This window comes from Crocodylus siamensis, chromosome 11 (genome assembly GCF_052110815.1).
Source record: "Crocodylus siamensis isolate JL-2025a chromosome 11, ASM5211081v1, whole genome shotgun sequence".
In the NCBI taxonomy this organism is placed as follows: domain Eukaryota; kingdom Metazoa; phylum Chordata; order Crocodylia; family Crocodylidae; genus Crocodylus; species Crocodylus siamensis.
Genome location: NC_143405.1, coordinates 48,229,105 through 48,254,622, shown reverse-complemented (window position 1 = coordinate 48,254,622; position 25,518 = coordinate 48,229,105). Strand labels below are relative to the sequence as shown.

Sequence of the window (25,518 nt, the reverse complement as noted above, 5' to 3'; positions counted from 1 at the left end):
ACCCTTCCACATCCTAACCATGCCATCCAAGAAACTACCTTTACACCTGTGCGTGCCTTTCACAAAGTCTAGCATTTACCCACTCCTCCCCGCCATTCTAGTACTGCGGCCTGTGCCACTGAAGCTGCAAGGCAGATGATCATGTCTCTCTTCCAAGAGCAACTGTGGCGTAAAGGAGATGTGTGTGACATTAGTTCTTTGGGGGAGTAACAAATGGACCAGGTAGAACCCAGTACTATTCCAAGGTGAGCAGCAACCTTTCCCCTAGCTAGATAATTCTTCTGATGCAACTTTTTCCTCATCTGAAAACATCAGAAGGGGTTTAAACCCTCAAGCAAAGCTGGACCCTTTTATACTGTTGCAATCATTGTATAGTAAGGGACTACGATGAGCCCAGGCACCTCTTTGTCAGACCTGTTCCGGAATTTAACCCTGGAGCCACAGAAGTAGCAGATCGATGGAGTCATCTATCTTCTTCTTCTCTGTCTCGCTGACCAAACAGCACAGCTAAAGAAAGCTCACAACACACCTGCTAAACGGACAGCTAATGTTATTACTCAAAGGCCAGTGCAAAAGGTAAGAGGAGGCTTCAGCAAACCCTGGGAAAACAATCTAGTGAGAAATGCACACTTAATTCAATTCCCACTTGCTGAGAAAGAAGACCGTGATGCAATTTCTACCAGGTATTGTGCTTGGATCATATGTACTGGCTTATTTTTCCTGTCAGCCTCCTGCTTATGGATAAATGGATGGCCTTCCTCTCCCATACCTCCCAGCAGCATTTGTTTTTTCAGCTCTGCCTGCATTGCCAGCTTTGTGTCTGTTGGGATGATAGTAGGCAACTGTTGATCCTCTCATGGTGTGTGCCTAAGAAGTCTAGCGAGGTGCCTGATGAATCGGCTTGTATAGAGTCCTGCAATCATTACACCACGACCTCCTACACCTAAGCAAGCGTATGGAGGAGTGGAGGCTGCCCAAGACCTACCACCCCGCCTTTATACCATTGGGACACTATTTAGCTCCTCTCCTGGCTACTCTGCTTCAGTCTCCCTAACATTGCCTCTTTCCCACTTCCAGTTTTCCAGTTGTCTCTGTGTGGATTCATTCTTGTTGCCTCTCCCCATCTCCTTCCACTCACAGCTTTCCAAAGCAGCAACATTATGAAATTACCATGATTTACCCTAGTGTAAGAGCGACATTGTAGCCACGATGGTCCAGAAAGTTTTCTTATGGCAATACCACCCTAAGAAATCCTTGCCTGCCACGTGATTTACTGCTAATTTCCTTGCTGCCTCCTGGTCTTGGGGCTGAGCACTAAAAATCACTGAAGACTTGTTAATGTCAATCTGCTGTCGATAGGGGAAACTACGAGCAGCAGCAGAGACACTAAAGCTGTTGCTTTGCTGTCTGGGGAAACAGCATTAGATCTTACTTGCAGCATTTATTGTCAGCCCATAGCAGTTAGATTATTTTCATTTTTTCAAAGGAAAGTTTCAACTCTGCCTTCCTTCCCAGAAGAGTTTCCTACACATCCCTGGCAAGTGGGACCTTTTCATTTCTGGTAAAAACTGCAGAATTTCATTTTACTACTGGCTTTTCAAAGCTTGTTCTGGCTCTGTCTGAGGCTCTGTTCTAGGTTTCAGCACAGTCACACCTCTGTGCAGGCACATGTGCTACATTGTTTAGGGTTAGTTTCAACACATGAGAAAACCACTTGAAAGCAAGTGATGCCTACAAATGTGCAGGAGGAAAAGGAGCTGCTTACAGAGGCTGAACCTCTCTAGCAGGTAAAGTGAGGCTCAAATGAGCAGATGAAGAACATCATGACAATGCCTTGCTAATGAGATCTAGAATATTGTTTGGCCAATCAGAGCACGAGGAATGTGGAGGGCAAGAGCACCGCACAAATACTCTTGTTCTAGAGCCCCGTGGAAGCCCCTCGCACCACCTGCCACAGCACTGACCCTACCCTGGCCCCCGTTTCTAGAGTGCATGTGACTTTCTGCTGACATCTGGAAGCCTGCAGGGTGACCTAGGGCACTAGGCAGGGGGCTCCTAGTGGTTTAGGACACTGCCCACCCCCTGGGAGCCCAACACTGAGGGGAACACCCCAGCTCCACATCTAAAGCCTGTGCAGACTATGCCCCCAGGAGTAGATGGAAGGCGGGGGTACACTTTAACCCCCTCTTTGAATCCTGATGCACTAAAAGTTTAAATCAACTGTTTTAGAGCTGCAGCAGCATTTTTGGCAGTGCTGAGGGCGCCCGTTGGCTTCACGGCCCGTTGTCATCTACTCCATCCCTTCGAAATTCTTCCACCGGTGTTAGGAGCCCACTTCTTTTTAATCGTCTTGCCTTCAATCTGCAGTTCTGCGGTGTGTGAGCCGCTCCTGGTAAGGCAGCTTTTGTTTCGCAGCCCCGCAGAGCGGTTGTCACTCGTTCCAGTGAAGTTCAACTGGTTTTTGCTTCAATCTTGCACTGAATGTGGCAGCCCCAGGCCCCTCGCGCATTAGCAAGATGGCTAGTTTCTTTTTAACTAGAGAAAAATACATGTTTTTTAACCTGGGGCGATGCACCTCGCCGTCGGCACCCATGCATACACCTTTGCAGCCTAGAACAAGCAACGCCCCATCACAGTTCACTCTAGAACCCCCCCACCCGGAGCAACTGCCAGCACCACCCCCACCACCTGCCCTAGGCACCCTAGAGCAGTGCCACGCCCGTCTAGAACCGCCCCCCCCATGCACCATGTGACTCCGGTGTGCTAAAGCCCCGCCTTGGCATGTTCTAGAGCCAGGTCATGACCCCCCCGGGTCTAAAACCTGCCCCCCAATGTTCTTTCAAGTCACCCTAAACGTTCTAGCGCAGGGCCGCCCCCACAGTCCGGAGCCCCGCCCCAACGTCCTCTCGCGCGCCCCGGCAGCCCCGCCCCTGGGGGGGTTGTAGAGCAAGGCCACGCCCCCGGTGTAGAACCCCGCCCCCCGCAACGTTCCGCCCGCCCTCGGCGTTCTAGAATCCGGCCTAGAACCCCGTTGGTCAGCAGCGTTCTAGAGGGGCGGGGCTCGCTCCCGCCCGCCCGCTCGCCGCAGTGTTTACATCCGCGCCCTCCAGCTCGGCGCCGCTCGGCCAGGCCCGGCCCCGATCCCGCGCCCGGTCCCGCCCGCCCCCCCGGCAGTGTCAATGCGGCGCCGCCGCGCAGCGCCCTCGCCCCGGCCATGGACACGAGCGACCTGTTCACGAGCTGCAAGAAGGGGGACGTGAGCCGCGTGCGGTGAGGCCGAGCGGCGCCGGGGCCGGGGTGACTCTCCCGGGGCAGCCCCGATCCCTGCCCTCTCCCCTCCAGCCCCTCCCCGGGGCCTGCTCGGGGCACTCCTGCGCCTGCAGAGGCGCAGCGCGGCGGGGGGAGCCGCCGGGGGGTCACCCCTGCCCCAGGACGGCGGGGTTGCGCCGGCGCCCCCCGGAGGAGGGGTCTGTGAACGTCTCTCCCCACCGCTGGTCTTGATTTGGTTTGAAATAGCTTTAACACCAGCCTGTGTCAGCTGGGCAGGTCTGGAGTCCTCCTTGCCTTGCCCCCCGCCTTGGTGCTGGCAGGGTCTGTCAGCCCCGGGGTGCTCGGGTGCTGTTTGCAGGCAGTCCTAGGTGGGGCGGGGTGGGAGGGGGCTTCAGCTTGTGGCAACACTTCCTAGAAGCAGGTGCCAGCGGCCCCCGTGCCCCTGCTGTACCTGCCGCAGGTGAGGGTGTCAGGTCTGCGTTGTGTCAGGCTGATGAAAGTCTCGGGGAGAGTTTAAACCAGTGCTTCTCAACCTTTTTTTGTACCAGGACCCATTTGTAAACATCGATGGCCAGTCCCGACCCAGTGCCCCTCCCAGCCCACCACCCCCAGTGTGTGGGATGGGGAGGGGTGCGGTATGGGGAGTCCCAAGCAACTCTTTGCAGGCTGGGATGCTGACAGCCTGCAAGGGAAAAGCCAGCTTTCGACATTTCTCTCCATTTTTAAAGTTTGTTCACACCCCTTTCATATATTCTTGTGACCCGCGGGTTGAGAAATGCGGGTTTCGATCGTGGTTGTATGGGATGGTTTGGAGAGGGATGACCCTGCCTCCCTCCACGGGGTGACCTGTGCGGGTCCCTTCCAGCTCCACTTCTGTGTGATTCTCTGAACTTGGAGGGGGGGCTGTGTGAATGCCTTTCCCCATGTTTCACCAGGCAGGTTTTGTTTGGCTGAAATTGCTTTAAAAATGTGGCAAGAAGCCTGCGTAAAACGTGCCCCGTCTGGAATGACACCACGGGGCTGTGGGCTTCTTTTCCTTTGCTGCTCAATATTCCTTGCCCTGCCCTGCCTAGAGGTCTGTCCTGCTCCAAGTCGGAGGGGTTTGCAGGTGACAGCTGCCGTGGTTCTGGCTGGGCCTGGGAGCAGCCCCGGGGCTATATGCAAGCAATCCTAGCTGGCCTAGGCTTGGCTGTCATCCAGACCTCGTGACCTGGAACAGCTGATGATACTAGATATCTCAGACCAGTGAGAGCTTTTTTTTTTTTTTTTTTTAAATTAATAAACATGTTTTCCCAAGGAGCCAAGTGCCCAGTGCCTCTTCTGCTTGAATGTGACTGGTTCTGCTTTAATCCTGCCCGTTTCCTCTCGGATTAAACGTCTGATGGTGACGGGGTTTGACTGAGTATCATTCACAGCGGTTCTGTGTAGGTTTCTACTCCACCCCGTTGCCCCCCCTAGCTATTGCCTCTCCAGCATTGGTAAATAGCGCTACAGATATAAATCACTGGAAGTTTGGGAAATACCGGGGCTCTTTGGGACTGAGCGTTAAGGACGTCTCTGTGATGGTCGACAGCATCTAAACATAAAAGGAAATATATCTGTCGGGCTGATGTTGCTGGTGGCTCTGTGAGCTGGTGTGGGGGGAAATGCAGACTGCAGGAGTCTGCTCTCCAGGAATGAGGCAGCAGAGGCCAGTGGGGCCTGGCTGGAAGACTAAACTGCTCTCCCTCATTCTGACACTGACCTACTGGGTGACCTTGGACCAGTCACTTCATCTCTTTGGGCTTTGATTTCCCTTTCCACCCTTTGTCTTTTTTGTTTGGACTGTAAGGTCTCCGGGGCATGAACTCTTTCTGCTAGATCTGTACAGTGCCTAGCACAAAGGAGCCTTGGCCTCTGTCATAGCTTCCAAGTGTTACCATAATATATGTAATGTGCAAGTCAATCCCATGAGCAGAATGGTGCTGCAATTCACAAAGCCTGCTTGTTGATACACGAGCAGAACTTCCATTCTTCTCCGTTCCAGCTCTTCCTATTGAAGAGTGTTTTCTGCACCTTGCAATATTAAAGTCAGTTATTTCCTGAAAGTGAATCCCTTTTCCTCTGTGTGAGACTCAGTCAAACCTGCAGTAATGCAAGCTCAGTATGGCACTCTGCTAGCAAATGTGTTGGCTCATGCTACTTTTCAGCCTGAGGCAAAACTAGGAGCAGGCACATTTGTGTCAGAGCCAGGCGCAGTTAAAGAGCAAGAGGGGTGTTCTGTTTAGAGCAGTGATTCTCAACCTTTTTTGGACTCAAAGCCTCCCTCGGAAAACGCAGGCTCTTAGTTTCGACTTGGTTTTCGACTGTGGAAATATAACAGAGCAGTTTTTTCTGCTGCAAAGAACTCAAAGACGAGAACAGGGCAGAATATTTTTAACACTATGGATTTCTATATGAAATCTCTGGTTGATCTTGTGCATCACGTTTGCACATCTAACAGTGCTGATGCTGCCTGGTGCCCTCCAGTACCCTTGAAAGGATCTCGAGGCACCCCAGGGTGCTGTGGACCCCTTGTTGAGAATCACTGTCTTAGAGGGTAAGGGAACCACTGTTACCAGCCCTAGTGTCTCTGCCTTGCTTGCTCATTGCAGTGATTAAATCAATTATGATAATCCCCAGGGTTGTTGCACAGTTTGTTATACTCAGTGATTAACAATCCAGTTTTGTTTCATGTTTGACTTACTGGGTTACAGTAGCATCTCCTGTGCAGTAGCTCCTCTCCAGATACCTGACACAGTGGCCTGTGCTCCAAGAAATTTGCTGTCTCCAGTCTAATAAACAGAGGTTAGGAGAACAAGAATAGGAAAGTCAAGTAGAAGTGAGCTTGTGTTACTGCAAGTAGTAACAGGGGTTTTAAGAGGCTCCACTGCCTGCAGATGAGCTTGTGAAGGCTGTACTGTGCTGGAGGGAGTCACATAAGCAGGTGTGGACAAGGCTGGGAATGCCAGCATAGCAGGGGGAACAAGAAAACAATGTGAAGCTTGAGACGGAGGCAGAGGGGCAGGTTCCTGCAAAGTACTGATGGTCCTTATAAGAAGCTTAAAGTAATTCAGTAGCAGACAGAGGGAGAGTAACATGATCAGAGTAATGAACACGGAAAATGTCTTGAACATTGTTGTGCAGATGGAAAGGGGCTATGGATGTTGCAGCAGGCTGTAACGGGAGCTTGAGTAACAAACTTGTCTGCTGAGTGGAAAGAAAAGGCTGGTTCTTGGTGAGGAAAAAGGGGCAGGATTTGCTGCAGCCTGGATGTGTGAGGCAAAGGGGAAAGAGGCTTCAGCTATAACCCTCTGTCATAATACACTTAACTCTCTGTCACTCATGATAGGGAAGCTGGAAGTGGGCAGGAGAAGGAAGGAATTCTGTTTTAGCCATGGACAGTCAGTTGCTTACAGATAAGTGCTGGGCTACAGCGGGTGTGGCAGAATTTGAAGATGCCTGCGTAAACCATCTAGCTTGGTTAGCAATCTTGGCCCCCCCGCCATTCAGTGGGTTCAAGTCCACCAACAGAACCGTGAGTCGGAGCCAGCAACAATGGCGGAGGCAGACCACCCTGCGAGAGCTGCTGTCCTTTCCAGCCATCTCTGCCGGATGCCCAACCAGAAATTAAAGGTCCTGTAGTGCAATTACAATGGCTTCTAAATAAGCCCAAAGTTGCTTCTCGTAGAATGGAAAACATGACCTAATGGGTGGCAAGAATGAAGTTATAACTTCATATTTTTCTTCTCTTCCAGATACCTTCTTGAACAGAGAGACGTGGAAATAAATGTCCGGGATAAATGGGACAGTACACCTCTGTGAGTGTCATGGCCTTGAGTGCTGTTCAGGTAGAGGGGAAGTTGGGAGAGAATGTGTAGGAAACCTCTGGGATGCTGTCTGGTTTGAGGTTCTGCTGAATACCTTTCTTATCCCAGGGGGACTTCCTGTGTACTAGGTGCCCTCTTATCTACCCACTGAACTAGCAGTAAAATAACATTTAGGAGAGTGCCAGAAGAATCCCAAGACAGGTGCTGGGAAGGCTGCCCCCACCTCCGGGATGGTATGGTGTACAGCTCAGTGGCGTGGAACAGGAGGTGAGGTGAGGGTTCCCGCATCTCTCTCTGAGAAGGGTGATGTGAGCTGTGACCATATAGGCTCATCCCAAAAATGTTCTCAAGATCTTCAGCATATTTTGAACATGACTCACTCCCAGGCGGCCTTTTTGTGGAGAGTGGGGGTAATTGAAAATCCCTATAAAATGTCCCTTTCTTATGAGAGGCAAGGGCTTTTTTGTGCTCTCTTATTGGACCAACTGTGTAGTTGGAAGAGATGTTGGATACGTTTTTTGGTTATAAAGCACCCTTCATGTCTGAGTAGGAAGCAGACACGAGTTGGATGGTCTTGTATAAGGACTTTTCCATATGAGCCAGTTGTACCTATTTGTAATATTTAGCTTTTTCTTCCTGCAGTGGAAAAGTAGGGGATTGTTATAAGGCCTAAATAATATTTGTAGAGCAACTTGGGACACTTAAATAAAGAGCTGCTATGGAAGCATTATGGGCTTTATTGTGGAAAGAAGCAAATAGGAAAATTTAAATCCATCCTAAATCAGAATTTGGGATGTGGGTTTACTGTACATCTCTGCTTTTTGAGAAGGAGGTTAGAGAACTCTTGGTGTGCAGTGAAGGCAGTATGTCTGTAGGAAAAAGGTCTGGAAAGAGGAATAGAAATGCTTAGTTATACCCAAAATAAACTAGTATGAAATGATGAACTGAGCTGCTGAATAAGGGGTAGGATGCTGCAGTGCACCGTCCGCACGGCCCAGAAGCATGAGGAACAGAACCTGACTCACACTCTTGTAAGTGTGTGGTGCCTACATTGCTGTAACTGTCCCAAAAGGAGCCATTTCCAGCCCCTTACTGCTGGAGGGACATGCCTATACAGTGTTGCGGTGTCTGTGGAAGGATAAAAAGGTCTCTTGAGGGACCAGGATACACTCTTAAAGTAATGAAGATCTCACTGCTTGTTTTGGTTCTGACTTTCCTTCTCTTGTTAACAGATACTATGCTTGTCTCTGCGGGCATGAGGAGCTTGTACGTTATCTTTTAGCCAATGGTAAGAAAAGGAGATGGGCTCATCCTGCACTTTTTGTGTGTCCATCCCGTTTACAGTTCTTGGCTCACACTCCTCTGTAGCTGCTTACAAAGTCTCTGTCCCTTAACCAGTCTCAACAGATGACAGGTGATGCTCTTGGCTGTAGATGGATGTTACACCATTTCAAAAGGGGTGGGGAGCCTTGCTTCTTTGGAATGCATGTCAGCTGGACCAGTGCGACTGTTTTGTCTGTCTGCTTCTATGCCGATGTAACTAAACCTGAACTGAATATGCTTAAAATAATGGCAGCTCAGCTATGCTCACAGCTGGTATAAGAATGGACAGACAGAATAGTTGCATCAGTTTAGTATGATCTGCAGTAAAACGTAAAACTGATGTAACTGTTTTGTCGGTCTATACCCATGATCAAACCTCTGATTGCAAAACTTAGACTGCTGTGGAACTCCATAGTTGCACTGGACCTACTGACAGTGTCCTGCTGTCTAAACCACTTGGCTCTAGAAGGAGAGCTTCTTTCTTTGGTCACTCCATGGCATACATGAGCCCAAGGCTGCAGTGACGGCTAACATTAGTTATAGCAATTTGCTAGGATTCAGTGCTAAGATGAATAGTCAGAGCTGCATCTTCGTGAATTGCTTAAGTAGAACTTGATTTCCTGCTTCCTTGTGCTTTTCTCTTGTTTTGGTGGAGTCGTGCTCCATAGGCAGGGCTTGAGGATGAACAACAAATGTTTTATTGAAAACAGCCAAGAATGCCCTGTCAGTGTCTGGTTTCTCTGTCAAAGTGACTGTCTTCAGTTCTCAACTCCAGTATTTTGCAGGGGGCTGTTTCACCCCTCATTCTGGCAGAGAGACTAGAGCATCTAAACCCTTGGATGTATTTCAGCCAGTGATGTGCTTCTGTACACTGGAGTAACCACTTGCTTTTTATTGTCTATTTTAGAATCTTATTGGTTCCCTATAAACTTTCTTTTTTAAGCAAAACTTTGGAGCTCTTTAAAGAAGCACCCCTTGCTTTCTGTATAAGCAAAAACCTGGCCTTGTGACTAATTGCACCATTCATATAGTGTGTTTCTTTCTCCTTGACTCCTTGGGAGACCTGCCAGGGCTGCGGCTCAGAACTTCTTGGTATGGGAGATCTGGTTTAATTAACTGTAGTTACTTCATGAAGGCTTGAGTTGTGGGAGGTCACACTCAGTGCATATGTGGATAGGGAAGTTTATTTTAGTGGCTGAATGCCAGTTGCCATCAGCTGTAGTTACTTCCTATTATCTAGTTGGGGAACCACTCTTTTGGGTACTGTGCAGTGTTACCTATGTCTTATGGTATTTACATCTGTCACTATTTTGCAGGTGCAAAATGTGAAGCTAACACTTTTGATGGTGAGCGTTGCTTGTATGGGGCTTTGAGTGATGCGATCCGCCGGCTCTTGAAGGAGTACAAGCAGATCACGGCCAAGTGCATGAAGAGAGATTACTATGATGTCTTTCTGCAGCGGTAAGGCTATGGGACAGCTTCAGAGGCAATGCATGTCAGGATCCCAGTCTGCATGTCAGCTAGGACTCACTCTTGAGTCTGCTGTTCAGGAGCTACTTACAGATACGAAAAAACAAAAACCCAGTACTTCAGGCTTAGCGTACCCCCACACTGAACGCGATGCCCGGAAGAGGCATTATGTTAGTTTGACACGGCTTGCCCAACGCCGGTATAGGTTGCATGGTTCAGCAGGGCTTTTTGGTCCTTTTATCTAATAGCTGATTGAATTGGCTTTAGATAAAAGTACCAAAAAGCTCCACTGAAATGCATGATCCATACAGATGCTGGGGAGCCAGGTTGAACCAACATGCTTCCTCTTCTGGTAAAACACTGTTTTGTGTTGTTTTTTTTTTACATCTGTCAGCAGCCAGGCAGGCTAATCAAGCTCCACCTTGATTTGTTATGTACTCTTTAAAAATAGGCAGATTTGTTTGCACCCCAGGAAATAATTTTCTACATATTACTGAGAGTTTAAACAACAGATGCCCACTTAGGTACTTGCACAAACCTGTGGCCAATGAACATGTAACATGCAAAGCACTTGATTGACAAAACAGTTTTCATCAGCTTGCCAAGAAATGCATTCCCCAGCTGAAGGTGACATCAGCTGAATTTGTTTCAACCTGAAATCTGTGTAGCACTAGGGCTAAGATTTTCAATACCGAGCAGCAGTGATGGGTGCCTTCTTTTTTGGGTGCTCAGCTCGGGGCCCCCTCAAGGAACCTGACTTTCAGAGCTAGGTGCTCAGCCCTTTCTCAGAAATCTGGTTCCTTTAAGATGTCTTGTGTAAGGCATGGAAAATTGGTGATAGCTTTTTGAAATATTTGACAGAAAGCTGAAAACAATCCCCAACGCCCCCCATACCCACTCAAACACAGCTTTTCTGAACTTAGAAATAATTCTTTAATGTTTTTACTCAGATTTCCAAAGAATCTTAACTCTTGGCCTGAGTAAAGGAAATGTGGGAAAATTTTAGGGGTGCACTGATAGAGATTTTTGGGGATGATACTGATAGCCAATATTTAAGGAGGCATATCGGCCGATAGTGATCCAATTTCAGATACCAGCTCAGCAGCTTGGAGAGCTGCGTGCAGCTGGTAAGTCTGGTGTGGTGAAAAGGGAGGGAAAGGGCGGGGGGGGCAGATCAAGGCCCCTGCGGTGAGGGAGGAGTGGGTCAAGGGCTGAGGCAAGAGCTGCCCAGCCGGAGAGGGGCGGGATGGAGTCCTGGCTCATCTGGGGGGCGGGGAGTGGCTCCTGCCACTGCATGCTGCTTGTCTGGGAGCCACTGGTCCAGTGCTCGCCCGCTTGTCCAGCAGCTCCCACCACTGCTCCTGCCATTTGTCCAGGAGGGCGTGTGCCCCCAGATCTGGATAGGGCATGGTGGGTTGGGACCGGGGCTGCGCGGGTTTCTTCCTGGCCTGGCTTGGCCTGCCCCATGCAGATTGGGGGCACACCCCCCGTGCCCTTCTGGACAAATGGTGGGAGCAGCAGCAGCAGAAGCCGCCGGACAAATGGGCGAGTGCTGGACCAGTGGCTCCCAGACAAGCAGCGTGCAGCAGCAGGAGCTGCTCCCACCATGCCCCCTGGACAAGCCATGGCTCCATCCCATGCCTGTCCCACCCCAGTTGGGCAGCACTTGTCCCAGCCCTAGCCCCGCTCCTCCCTCATCGTGGGGGCCTTGATCTGCCTCCTCACAGCCCTTCCCTTCCCTTCCACCACACCAGACTTACCAGCTGCACGCAGCTCTCCAGGCTGCTGGGCTGTGGTCCTCACTGCTTATGTGTTGTGCTGTGGCATGCTGTGTACATGCACTGGCATTTATTGGCCAAATATTCAGCCACATCAGGCTGATTTCTGATATGATCAATTTTCTTTATATCAGTGTCATTCCAATATCAGACCAATGTATCAGTGCACCTCTAGAAAATTTAGCTTAAAAATTGAAAGCTGCAAAACTCTAAGACCTGAAGAAAACCCCTTTAGATGGATGTGTGCATGTGTCTTTTGTTTACTGTCATTCCACCTTTGCAATCACCCCGTCCATGTGGTGCTGTACTTTTTTCCTTCTTTGCTTCAGAGCAAGCAAACTAATGGCATCATTTAGGCCTGATTTAATTTGCTTACTAAAATCTAGAATTACAGAATGCTTAGGGAACTGGGTGGTGTTGGGTTTGACAGCAAGGCTTTATCAGTGTGAGTTTGGGTTGGCGGTATGTAGGAGGAATAGGAAAACCACAGGTGAGTTATGGTCGTTCCTGCAATCAAGTAGTAATTAAATGGAAAAAAATGACTCTGCACTGTCATGCATTCTATATGTCACATTGTACAGAAGAGAGAGAAAATACTGGAGTTTTAAAATCTCTTTTTATGGCAACGTATTATATACCTGCTTGTAAAACCTTCATTACCAATGTGTAGAACTCATAATAGCCATAAATGTCTCAAAAGTAACCTAAAACAACTTGATAATCCACCATGAAACCAATCTGGAAATACGTGGCTGTAATTGGAAGTAGAGACTTACCCTCCATATTATGAAGTGACCATTTCTAAGGAAGTGAGATACTGGGGTGGGGGTGCAGGACAGAGGGTCGGATAGCCTTGTTGTTTGTGCATAGCAAAGCATTGTTAAGCAAGTAGCCTTTTACAGGGTGGATTTCCCTGTAGCATTTGCAACACAGATGGTACAATGTCAGCCTCATGCAGAGGAACCAGAGTGCAGCTGGCTGTTGTCCACTTTCATTTTCCAAGCAGAGCTAACAAACATAACACATGGCACTGAGAGGAAAAAGAGAGATTTTTGGAAACAAAATGTTGGTTTCTCCTTAGGAGAGGCATTAGATGAAGGAACAGTCTGGTGGGTGGGATGCTAGCATAGGGCATAATAGACCAGGGTTCAAGAGGCTTCTCTTCATAAGCTTTGACCTGACGTTGGGCAAGTCACTTTGTTTCTCTGTCTCAGTCCCTGTCTGTAAAGTGGAAATTGCAGCAATTTTGTACTTCCTGGGGGCATTAGGAGGATAGAGAGACAATATAGGGTGTGAGGCTCTTCGATGATAGCAGCCATCGATGTCAACATTTCTCGTATCCTGTGGAATCGTTTTTAAGAAACAGGCTGTTTACGAATTGCCTTTTAACTCTGTCCACAAGCTCATCCTTCACCTTCTTGGCTTCTCTCTGGACTCTTCTTCCTCATTCTGTGGCTGCCCTAACTTGTGATTTCATTCCCCTTCCCCACCCCCATCTCCCACTGTTTCTCCTGCAGGCTTCTGGAGCAGGGTTACCAGAGTGACATTGTCTTCATTGTGCATGGGAAATCTTTCTGTGCCCATCGTTGCATCCTCAGTGCCCGTAGTGCCTACTTTGCTGAAATGTTTGAAACTAAGTGGAAAGGGAAGAACATGATCGCGCTAAAGCACCCGCTGGTAAGGAGAACTGCCTGTGGGCTATTTTCTCCTTGGGGAACATGAGTTTGAGGGGTAACTTCACTTGCTAATACCATGTCAGGCAGAACTGTTCCAGACGCAGCCCTGAGGGAGAGGGATCAGTTGCTTCTTTCATCTACATTGTCCCTTACTCAGAGATAACAAAGGTGTAGACCCTGTACGGTCAGATTCCTCTCCTGTCGCCCCTCTTGTGGTTCAAATGCAGCTCAGGACAGTAGCTGCGACTGACAGCTGTCACCCTCTGCCAGCTGTTAGAGAACTGTTATATGAAGTGAATTAAGCCTTTGTCTAATTCCCAGCAGACGGGTGGCTTTTATCGTAGAAATCACTACTATAATTGGTTCCCCCTTGCTGCTTTAATGTGGAAGTCAAAGTCGTGTTTCTTACATCATTTACCAACACTCTCTAGCCTGTGTTCTGTGGTTCAGCTGTTTGTGTGAGACCTCAGATACTCCATGGCTGCAAATATGCTTCCTCTTTCTCAGAACGCTCTCTTAATTTTAGGCAACTTCCAGCCTTGTTGCTTTTTATGCTGTAACTTTTAGTTCCTCTTCTTTTGGGGACCCAGGCTTGGACATGGAGACCAGTGGGTGACTCAGTGCTTCTCCCCCGGTACTCCGCAGTAGTGAAGTGTTACCGCTGTTGTTCGCCTACACACCCATGCATGCCCATATGCACACAACCACAATGCAGGCTCAGTGTCTTTGCTTGCACTAGATGTTGTTGCTTAGGCCTGTAGTGCAAGGTGAAGTGGAATAAAATGGATGCTAAGTAATGCACTAAAAGAGTCATGATTTACACACTTGCTACATAGGAAGCAGGGAAAAAGTTTTGTAGTAAAACCACTTCTACTCCAGTGGGTGGAACTTTACAAAGTGGGCATCCCCTCTTCTCTCCTGTGCTTTCTAGAGTCCTTTTCTGGAGCTGGATCCCCCTGGCCTTTACCTTAACACCATCTGGTTGGTATGGCTAGAAATTCATTTTAATGTGCCAAGCTGCTTGTGTAACATGCACATGCTTTTCATGGGTGACCTTTTTCACATCCTATTTTAGATCAACCCAGCAGCCTTTGGATCTCTCCTGCAGTATCTGTACACAGGTAAGTCACTGTTGCTTGCTCTGTATGTGTACATGTACGTATTGGATTGGAGTAGTTGGCATCTCTCTACCAAGGCCCTGATTGAGTGGCAAAGGGTTGCAGATGAGCTTGTCTAGCTGGGAGTGTCATCAATACCATCTCTCAGCTGGCAGAGCACTTGCACTCTCCCTGTCTGTCTGAGTTGGTGTAATGGGCATGCTCCTACTTCCTGGCTGTCGTTGGCCTGCCAGTAACTGAGGAGTCACTAAAAGTCAAGTGTGGCAGAGTGGACAGCTGCAGAGAAGCACACCTGAACTAGTTTCAGAAATAATGTCTCCCATGGAGGCTGGTGATTTCTTAAACTGAGGAACAGCCAAGTTCTCTGTAGGAATTTCCGAGTTGGGAAACCTGCCTGTCGCAGGTTGCTGAATGATTTGACTGTTATCTGTTAAGGACTTTCCTCAGCAGAATTTGTTCTTAAACCTTGAGGCTATTATATGGCCATTACCAAGCATACAACATTCTGTATTCTAGACCAGTGGTTCTCAACCTTTTTTCTACCAGGACCCATCTGGAAACATTGATGGCCGGTCCGACCCAGTGCCCCTCACTCCCAAGCTGCTGCCCTTCTGCCCCCAACCCCGCAGTGTGTGGGGCAGGGGAGGTGTGTGGGGCATGGGGGGCACCCAGGCAGCCCCTTGCAAGCTGGAACTCTGCCAGCCTGCAAGGGAAATGCCACAGTTTTCCACATTTTTCTCCTCTAAAGCAAAATCCATTGTTAAAATTAGTTGATCCATTTTTAAAGTGTGTTCGCAACCCTTTCATATATCTTTGTGACCCACTTTTTGGTTGCAACCTGCAGGTTGAGAAATGCTATTCTAGGCAGTGTAATGTAGTACTCCCTCAGGCCAGGGGGTGGTGCTCCAGGCTAAATTGATACATGCTATATCCGAAATATTTCTAGGGCACTGGGGTTTTTTCCCCCTGGAAATGTGGTTTATCTCCTTAGGGTTAGTTTAAGTAAATTGAGTGCTGATGAAAGTGCATGAGACCAGGACTCCTTTCTCACCCACAGACCAATAGGTTATGGCAGCAACAGTACTGCCCCACGACTCTGCTCAGGAAAGCATCCGTTGTTACCCATGAAACTGGAAGTTGGCATCCAAGACCTACTGAGTCTCTCTGCTGGGATTAGCAACCAGGGGTTATGGGCACTTGTCCTTGGTACTGAATTAAGGATAGGCCAACCTGGCTTGTACTGGTCACTTAGCAGTCAGCAGCTAGTGCTGAGTCTCATGTGCCTGGGTTCAATTCAAGCCGGTGGTCCGGAGCTGAGAGTATGTGGCCAGTTTGTTGATCCAGGCAGTCTCTCTACATTGGCTGTTCTTATGTATAAGTGTGTACATGGTGACTGTCGTGAGGCGAAGGAGTTCACTGATAGTAACTCTATATTGCTCTTCGGCAGGTGGACTAGACCTTGACGTTGAATATGTGAACGACTGCAAGAGACTGGCCAAGCAGTGTCGGCTGCAGGATCTCATTGAGGATTTGGAGACCAAGTGTAAAAAGGTCTATGAATTTGGTGAGCTCCTTTTCTGACTGCTGCCTTCTGTGTGTTTCATTTTTGGGAGGAAGAAGGGAGCTTGACAAGTGATGTTATACCCACTGTGCACCTGGAGCACTCAGGGGTGTGAGCGTTTGTTGTGAATGATACATAGAACTACTATTGTAAGGACAGATTTTTAGATAGAGGCTCTGTAAGGGGTAACTTGTGTGCCATGTAGATTGGTGGAGAGTTGCAATGCTTTGTGTGTGTGTTCAGTGGAAAAGTTGGATAACTTAGGCTCAAAATTCAATTTTTGTGTGTGGAGATGGATGCAAAAATATTTATGTTCTCTTCTTTTCCTTGCATATATCCATGCACACATAACCTTAAGATAGGAAATATTTCCATGTGTTTTTTTTAAAAACAACTTGCTACAAGCAGCTGCCTGGCTTTTGAATGTTTTTGAGTGTTCAGTCTCACTGGGTTATTGGGTGAGAACCAGCAGGGGGCATGCTGGTCTTCCAGCTATGTGTACACATTGGTTAACAGTCCATCTTCATTGCTGGAACTAAATGATGCATAGAAAATGATCAGACAGGACAAATATGGCAGAGTGAAGTGAATTGAAAAATGACCACCTTGCAGATGTAGTAACTTGGCAAATGAGTTAAGCTGTAAGGAAACCCACAGCTTGAGAATGCATTCTCTTCTCACCCTCACTTGGTGCATCCTTTGCCTTCGGTGCAGCTGCCACTGGGGAGAGGGAAGAATCTGCCCCATAGCTTCTTTGTTATGTGGTTCTTTCATCAGATGGCAGCTATATCTGCTCTACTGTTTTGCTTTGCCTGAATCTTAATGATGGATTTAGATTTTGTGCTCTAAAATGATCTACTAGAGGTCCTTGGATAATCAGTTGTGTTTCAAAACCCCTTTTTTTTTTTCTGGTGTTGTATGCGTTAGTATACACATGCATCTACATATGTAGAAAACAAATTGTTCTGTTGCTCATTACAAACTGCACAAGAACATTTTCTGCTGGAAAAGGAGTACTCCGGTGGTTCTCAACTCTGTTAGACTTGAGTCACCCCTTGGAAAATGTCAGCTTTTTGCTTGATTTTTTTTTTTTTTTTTTTTTTTTTTTTTTTTTTTTTTTACTATGGAAATATAACAGAGCAATTTTTGTGTTGCAAAGAACTCTAATCATAACAGGTCAGAATGTTTTTGACACTGGATTCCCATTTGAAATCTCTGGGTTTATCTTGTGAACCATGTAGGAGTTTGCACACCTAACAGTGTTAATATTACATGGCATGCCTAAAAGGAACTTGTAGCACTCCAGGGTGCTGCATTCCCCTAGTTGAGGATCACTAGAGTAGTCCATATCAGTGAAAAAAGGGACTAAAACAGTCAGTTGGGCAACCAGAACAATGTTATGTTTTGTAGCATCTTTGCCACCAAAGTGTTTCTGCTAGAGATCAGCTTCCTGGGGAGCTGCTTTATTGATGCAGTGACCTTTCCACTCCAGAAGCTAACTAATAAGGTATCTTCACTTGTGCAAGTAAAACAAAGGGTGGTCTGCTAATTGACGTCCCTGCACGTTCTGAAACTGTTGCAGAGCATAGCTGGCAGCTTGTGCCCAGGCAGCCCGGGATGGAGAGAAAAGAAATTATTGCAGGTACAAGCTGAGATGCCCAGAAAGAGTGGGGGCAGGGAGAAGCAAGGGTGTCTCAAAGATTTGTGTTGGATTAAGGATTGGACATGGGTTCTAATCCCACTCCTGGCAACAACTTCTGATGTGGCCTTGGACAGGTGACTTTAACTCATTTGTTCTCATCAACAGGATGGGACCTCTAACTGTTCATTACCCAGGCCGTAGGGCTTAAATCGGGAGTCAAGAGACATGTGAGGTGGTGATGGTGTATGCCAGGATCGGATCGAAAGAGTTGTTAGAGATGTTGGGTGTTCTGTGAGACATTTGGTTCTCTCACCTGACCTTTTATGTGAGCCACAGAAACTATAATTGAATCCCAGGAAAGATTAAATATTAAAGGATCATAAAACTTAAGATCTGGAAAAGCTCTCCTGAGTCATTTCCAGTACTGGCCAAATCATTGTTGGTCCCTCTGGTGTGTTGGGGGCTCTTTAGTGAGTGAGACTATTTTCTGTAGAACAAACATCTGGCCCAGTTGTGCTGGTGGGGGTCAAGTCTCACTAGCCATATTATGACAATGTAACACGATGAATACAAGCAGTAACATGCCCTCCAGTGTACTTTTAGTGCACAACTGCACGGCAGGCACCTCTTTCTGATCTCATGACCTAGAGCTAATCAGAATTTCCAAAGCACTCAGTATCTTGATACTGTGCAGGGAGTTGGAAAAAACGCAGCAGGAATTGATCTGATGTGTTGGACTGCAGCTGAGGTAGGCCAAGTATAATTACTTGCATATTTCCTCCTTCCTGCATGCTAATTTATAACTACAGAAAACCTCTTCTGCAGTTTGGAATAACTCAGGATCTGTGCAGATTAACTCCTAATCCTTGGAATTGGAGGTATTCATAGAAGAATGTTCATGAGGTTTTTTGCAGCCATGTTAGCACACACAGCACTGTCTGAGGTGGGATCACTGGTTGCAGTTAGTTCCAGCACTGTAGAAGAGGATGTATAATCTTGGAAGAGGATTTTTTCAACTCAGCTCAACCAGTGGTACATTATTAAGGACAACAGTGAAGCCTCAAGCAGATGATGATGAAAGCAGAGTGGTACCAGCTGGAGGGGGCTCATGATTAAATTGTCCATCCCATACAGCTCCTGTGAGATTATTCTGAACAGTATTCTGTAATCCTTTTGCCCCGTCTAGTTTTTGTGAGCATCTTGAGACCCTTTCAGATAGTCCATCTACACTTATCTTTCTTTCATTTCATAACACTCTTTAGCCTCTCTTAAATTAGTACTGTCCCTCCTTGGTTCTTATGCTTGCCATACAGTTGCAAGACTGTGTTTTCCTTTACCCAAGTAATGCCCAAATATGTTTTCTCTAATCTTCTTTTCCAAATTAGTTCCTCCAACTCTTGATTTTTTTTTGGTATTTGGAAACAGTATTGCTGTTTCCTGAATTCCTTTCATTTCTTGCACTTCTCAAACATCAGACAATGGACCTTCTGCTTGCTACCAACAGCTTAGATTGTGTTTGTGTCATCTTTATCCCTTGTATCCTCTTGGCAAAAAATTCATGCTTTATGTGTATAAATAAATAAAGAAGAGACTCACCAAAATGTCACACCCTTGAATGTGCTATGCACAGTGTCTGAATAGGTTTATAGTTACAGTCTAAATAGCACTACCTCTGGTGTGGGCATCGTGAGATGCTCTTGCTGGTCTTTTGAAAGCACAGCAATCCTGTGCAGAACCCATTTTGAGAATCCCTGCCCTCCAGTCTGCCATATTTCCCTGTGGGTCTTCGCCATAACATGGTGCGTGCGTCCTTTGTGTCTGATGAAAGTGTTACCTGATCCCACCTGTCTGCTTTTACATTGTGTCCTTCACTGTGGTGTCTGAGCTTGCCAGGTTGAGTAGATCTTTAGATCAAAGTTTTCTATATATGTTCTTTTAATCTCTCTTACTTCTCCCAGGCGTCTGTTGATTGCTAGACTGTGCCTAAAGTCATTCTTCTGAGTGAGTCCATGTACGATGGGTGCTTTAAATTAGCACAAAGCACTCTCCAGGATTAAAACATGCGCACAGGTCCTAGTGTCTTTTTATCCCAGCCTAGACGAGACCTCTGTTTCACTTGGGATTAATGTTTGCAAACTGCTGTGGGATTTTTTGCTGAGAGGCACCATAGTCCACATTTAGCATGGTTCCTTGTGTAGCACAGGGGTAGAAATCTTGACTAAGAATATGTCTTTGCAGCGGTAACCCAGCTGATTGACAGTCAGACTAGCTTATGCCAGATGTGAGCAGCCATACTGCAAAGCTACTCATGAGTTACTATGTCCTTGGTGGTGCTGTACTCCCTTGTGTGTGTTGCTAGGATGTGGGGGAGCATATTCCATGGTTCATTGAAATAAACTAGGCTGCTCGGGGTCTTTTGCAGTGAATTGTGGGAAACCACTTCTTTGCCCAAGTGGACAGACAAATAATAAGAGGTGGTGCAATCACCTACCCTGGAAATCTTTAAGAGGGGACAGGAAGGTCACCTCATTAGAGTCACCTGACTCCCAGTCATCTTTCCTACCTAATGCAGGGGGGCTGGACCCTATAAACTTGCAAGGTCCCTTCCAGCCCCTTACAATCTATGAATAAGCCTATGGTTTCAGGTGAGCTAGGTAGCTTTGTGTCTAAAAATCCCACTAACCTTAAGAGATGGGTTTTGTGTGGATGGGAAGATGTTTAGGAGCAGCATGTTAGCACTGGAGTGGATCTCCTGGGTCACTAAGTCTAGTCCTTGGCTTTCTGAGGCTGTTATGTCCTTCGATTCCATGCATAAATGGCTAAAATGCAGCTTCATGCAGAATTTACTGTGCAGTGAAGATGCATCTGAGAGAAAACAGAGCCCTTGTTCTTGACTATTTATGCTGTCTGGTAAGATGACAAGACCCTTCCTAAGAGCTGTGGTGTTTCTCCTTTGGTCACTACCATGCCTGCCTGTTCTCCTCATGGGGTTAGTGGTCTGGGGAATGGAACCGCATCAGCACTTAGTGCAGTCAGGAGGAGCAGCACTGGTCCTTTTCCAGCACCCAGATGTGCACGCACATCGCCAGCCCAGTAGTGCCTTCTATCAGTGAGCGAGGGCTTCTGTGCACCCCACCGTTCCCAGCAACTGTTCGACCAGGAGAGGTGTCATGGTGGCATCTCTGCTGGCTGATGTGCCGCTGCAGGGGAGGGGGCGGAGGATTTGTGCTGTGGCACATCTCGGTCTTGTTTCGCCCACCACCCGATGGAGTCATCTGATGGAGCTCATGTAACAATGAGCAAAATGTCAGGAAAAATGAAGTCTCAAGGTGACGTGATTCACCTGAAGAGAGGGGGGTTTTAAAGCAGTGAATCATTCTTCTCAGGAAAAACGACACCCTAATGAAGTGTTGCAGCGACTAACTCTTTAATTCCTGAGAGTTGGTGTGTTTTTTCCCTTTGTTCCCAACAGTGTCCATTCCCCAGCTGTACCACACACTCTTCAGATACTTCTGGAGCACTAAAAGCCACTCAAAATTTGTGCCTCGGAGAGTACCCAGTCCATGGTGGACCCAACACTACAAATGAGGGGTATAATTGGGCACAGAGGGGAAGGACTAGGCTGGCAACAATGAGGGTGTGCAGTAATGCACACGTGGATCTCAATTTTAAACATTTCCTCCTCTGCCCTGGGGATATTGCAGTACTTGAGTACGTCGTCCTTGCTGATGGAACAATCACTGCGACGCACAATTCCCCCTAAAGTGGCAAAGCAGCTGGAGAAGCAGAGGAAAAATAAGCCTGGCAGCAGCCTCGAGAGAGGTCATCTAGTCCAACCCCCTGTTCGAGGCAGGGTTATCTCTCTCCAAACCATCGCAGCCAAATAGATGTTCATCTATTTGGCACTTAAACTTGCAGTGACAGATTCTGCAGCCTCTCAGAGGTATCTGTTGTAGATTTAACCACCCTCAGAGGTAGAAAGTTTTTCCTGGTATCTAATCTAAACCTCCCGTGTGGCCATGTAAGCTCATTATTTGTTGTCCTATATGTAGCGAACACAGAACAATTGATGGCCATCCTTTTTACAATTGTATTTTTTGTCTTTTCTTCTCTAAATTATACAGCCCCAGCTCTTCCTCCTTTCTTGTGTCGTGTGCATGGACAGAAGCTGCAGCAGGGATAAATTTCCCAGTATTAGTTGTGGCTGCCTCCAACAGCCAAGGCAGACAAGGTTCTTTGTGTAAATCCAGTATCTTTTATTAGACCAACTAAAATAATTAGAAAAATTCTTCTTTACAAGCTTTTGGGCACAAACACCCTTCTTCAGGCAGAGGAAGCTCATGCAGTTGTTTTGCCCTTTTCCTAGCACAAAACAACTGCAGACTCTTCCTCTGCCTGAAGAAGGCTGTTTATACCTGAAAGCTTGCAAAGAAGAATTTTTCCAACTATTTTAGTTGGTCTAATAAAAGATATTGGATTTAGCCAAAGAACCTTGTTTGCCTATGTCCTTAGACAAACATGGCTACAACCAGCACCCTTCCAACAGCCCAGGGGGTTAGGTCACAGGGCCCTGGATAAGTCAGGAGGCAGCCTCTACAGGGCAGTTCTCAAGTGTAGGTCAGTAGCTTGGGGTCCCTGCAAAGAGGTCCAAGGGGCATGTGGGCAACTCCTTTTCCTCACTGTAATCTGGAACTGGTCTCTTCCTGGTGAGGGATGGGCGAAGATTTAAGGAGGGAAACAATGGAATCTGTATCCTTGCTCTCTCCAAATGGTACTTCCTGCCTTGGGCATAACTGGGAAGTGTATGCATGTGTGTATGACAGTGAGAGAGAGTGTGTTACTTTTCAATTGTAGTGGAAACTAAAAGCCAAATAAGACTAACATTCCCCAGAGACCAGTTTTTATCTGGAGGGGGCCCTTTGGGAATTTGTAGGCCTCTCTGTTTTTTTATTTTCCTTTTTTTCTTTATTTTGTTTTGCCTCTTCTAGTCTCTTCCAAGCCAGGGACCTGTGTGAAAGTGCTGACAATTGAGCCCCCAGGTAACTGCCGGCTCCAGGAGGACCTGGCTCTACTTGCAGACTGCGCCCTGCCAGCTGAACTGCGGGTAGGAAGCATTTATATTTCTTCCTACTCCTGAATGGGCCCTTCTGCCTGTGCTGTCTGTCCACAAGTGTTTAGTTTCATGCTCCCTGTGGGTTCTGTGGTCCCTTTTCTTTGCTGACGTGAAAGGCATGTGCTGAGTTTCCAGACATCAAAGCCTTCTTCCGCACAGAAAGATGATTTACAGAGCACACCCTGGCTGCCTGCGTCCACCCTTCCACTAGGTTTATTTGTGTCCGTCCTTTCCTAGATTTCATCAGGGTCAAAGGTTTCCTCTTTGATACACAGTAGAGGTAGGGTGTTTGGACCTGTGTTTGACGTGTTACTGGGTTTCAAGACAGGAAAATGAGTTGTTTGGGTGGCAGCAGTCCTTTGGGGTTGTAGACATGGACTGGATGCCTCACTGGGGTTACCTATCAACAGGGCTGAGCTAATCATGCATTTGAGAGATGCCTGTCAGTGTTTTAGCAGGCTGTTGTGTTGCTCCTCAAGGCTGTTGTCAGGGTTTGTGCCTTCCCTGTAAGCATCTTCCAGTGGGTGAGCCTGCCAGATACTGGTGGGCCTTAGTTCTTCTTTGTCTTTCTTTTTCAGCGTCTTTATACTTTAATGGTTGTCCCAGGGGTTTTTTTCCTCATTAAGAAGTAAAGTTAATAAAATGCACTTTGTTTTAAGCAGCTTCTATGCCTGTGAGTTGGGAAACAGAACAGTGTAGCAGAAGTAAGCAGTAAGGTTTGCTAACAGAACTGCTAGCTGCAGAGCAAAAGGTAATGTACCTGAAATGAGCAGAGAACGTCTCATTGTCTTGACTTGTATACCTTGGTGGCTGAGGTTTCTTAAACATAGAAACATTTCTTATAGTCATAGAATCATAGATGATGAGGGCTGGAAGGGACCTCAAGAGGTCACATCTAGTCTAGCCCCCTGCTCAAAGCAGGACCAGCCCCAACTAGATCATCCCAGCCAGGGTTTTTTCTAGCTGGGTCTGAAAAACCTCCAAGAATGGCGCTTCTCTGAGTAACCTGCTCCAGTGTTTTACTACCCTGCTAGTGAGGCAGATTTTCCTAATATCCTGTTAATAATAATAAGAAGAATAGTTGTTCTAGTATATTTTGTGCTGCCTTCTAGCAATCCATTCAGTGAGCACAGAAGGTTTTAAAAACCATCTTCATCACTGAGGTTCCCTTTACTAAGTCAGAAAACTCTTTTTTTTTATTATACTTTTGATGTGGTTTTCATCATTTTTCATGTAGAGATGTAGTAGGGGGTCTTGCCAAGTACAGTATTCCCAAACTCAAGCATTCAGACTTTGAGATTTGGGCTTAAAATTGCAGAGATTTGGAGAAAACGGATATCTTTGTATTGTTGTTAGTTGCTTTTTGGTCTCTGAGTCTTTAACACAAGGGTTGCATTATCAAGCCTCTGAGTGATAAATACACAATTGAAGAAAAAAAAAAATCAACCCAAGATTCTCCCATGGAAAGTTGGTATTGGGTCTTTAAAGGAAAATAAAAACTGCTTATTACAGGATTCAAAATGAAATAATAGGAATTGTCAATGTTGAGTTTCTCCAACTTTTTTCAGCTGATTATATAGCCCAGAAAGAAAGTGGATCATAATCCAGTCTAAACATGTTCTGTTTGTATTACTGTCCTGACTTGTGGATTTTCATGAAGTTTTGGAATGATGCTGTGTAGTTCCCATCACCATGTTCCCTTGAACTGCCTTGTTTCAACTTGATAAGTTGAAAAAATCCTCCCTTCTCCCAAACTAGTTATAAAGAACCCCAAAAAACAGGACTTTAGTTTAAGTTAATCTGATTGGTACCTACCTCTTGGTTACCCCTTAGACTTTGTCTAAATCTTGGCTGGCTGAGATCCTTCTGTGAAGTAGGCATTTCAGATCCAGGGCAGGAATCTCATCTCGCTTTGGTGTCGGGAAAACAGTATAACGTAAAGCCCTTGAACTAAAACGTCAAAGTCACGAACAGTCAGTCACGAACCTCCAGATTCTCAATAATGCTCCACAGAACATGCCAAATAACAAATACGTGTTTGGGAGAGAAGCCAGTATTTGTAGCCAGTGCTTCAGAACTGATTGCAAAAGCAAAGCATTGAACTGCTAGAGACAGCATACAGCTTTGTATGATGTGAAATTCAGGTGCATGTCTTTTTTCTGTAATACTCTGATGCTGAAGACATTAAATACATAGTTTCTACCTTTTAAGGAAAAAACTCCCTCTTTGAACGCTCACAGGTTTGACTCTGTTTATATAAGACAGCAGAACTAGGACATTTTACTAGAATTGCCAAGAGACATCTTCTGTAGTGCTATGTGGTATTGCTTAGGTTTACTCCATGGTATTAAACTGCAGAATACAGAGATGTGGAACCAATTTTGGGTGGTTATGATGATTTTGGTTTTCTTGGCAAGCTGTTTTAGCCATCCACATATTCATTGATCAATACAGTGAAGGGGCTATTCCATTATGTAAGGGGCTGCTTCTAACTGCCTTTTCCATGCAGTTAAAACCTGGGTGTCTTTTTTTTTTCAGTAGTTATTCTTGTTTGTTCATGAAATTTTCCTTTTCTTGTTGCTATTTGCTTTTGGAACCAGGATTTTTGTTATTAGCTAAAACATGTTGGGAAAATCCCACCAAAACATTTCTAAAGGATTTGTCAGTTCATCAGAATCAAAATAGTTTGCAGAGACTTTACTTCAGCAAAGTTCCAGTA

General features: G+C 46.6%; 1 protein-coding gene across 3 annotated transcripts in view; it reads left to right on the top strand.

Annotated features, from left to right (window-relative positions):
- Nucleotides 1-3,074: 3,074 nt before the first annotated feature.
- ABTB1 (ankyrin repeat and BTB domain containing 1) overlaps nucleotides 3,075-25,518 on the top strand; it is a 37,286-nt gene continuing 14,842 nt past the window's right edge. Inside the window, exons 1-8 of one of the 3 annotated variants that reach the window (XM_090021958.1) lie at nucleotides 3,075-3,270; nucleotides 7,047-7,109; nucleotides 8,351-8,406; nucleotides 9,758-9,902; nucleotides 13,207-13,366; nucleotides 14,441-14,486; nucleotides 15,931-16,047; nucleotides 22,675-22,790. In XM_090021958.1, the coding sequence (XP_089878084.1) occupies nucleotides 3,215-3,270; nucleotides 7,047-7,109; nucleotides 8,351-8,406; nucleotides 9,758-9,902; nucleotides 13,207-13,366; nucleotides 14,441-14,486; nucleotides 15,931-16,047; nucleotides 22,675-22,790 (759 nt within the window). In that variant the 5' untranslated portion in view covers nucleotides 3,075-3,214. Of the gene's footprint in view, nucleotides 3,271-4,559; nucleotides 6,925-7,046; nucleotides 7,110-8,350; nucleotides 8,407-9,757; nucleotides 9,903-13,206; nucleotides 13,367-14,440; nucleotides 14,487-15,930; nucleotides 16,048-22,674; nucleotides 22,791-25,518 lie in introns of those variants that run through there. The other 2 variants (XM_090021957.1, XM_090021959.1) reach the window with 2 other exon arrangements.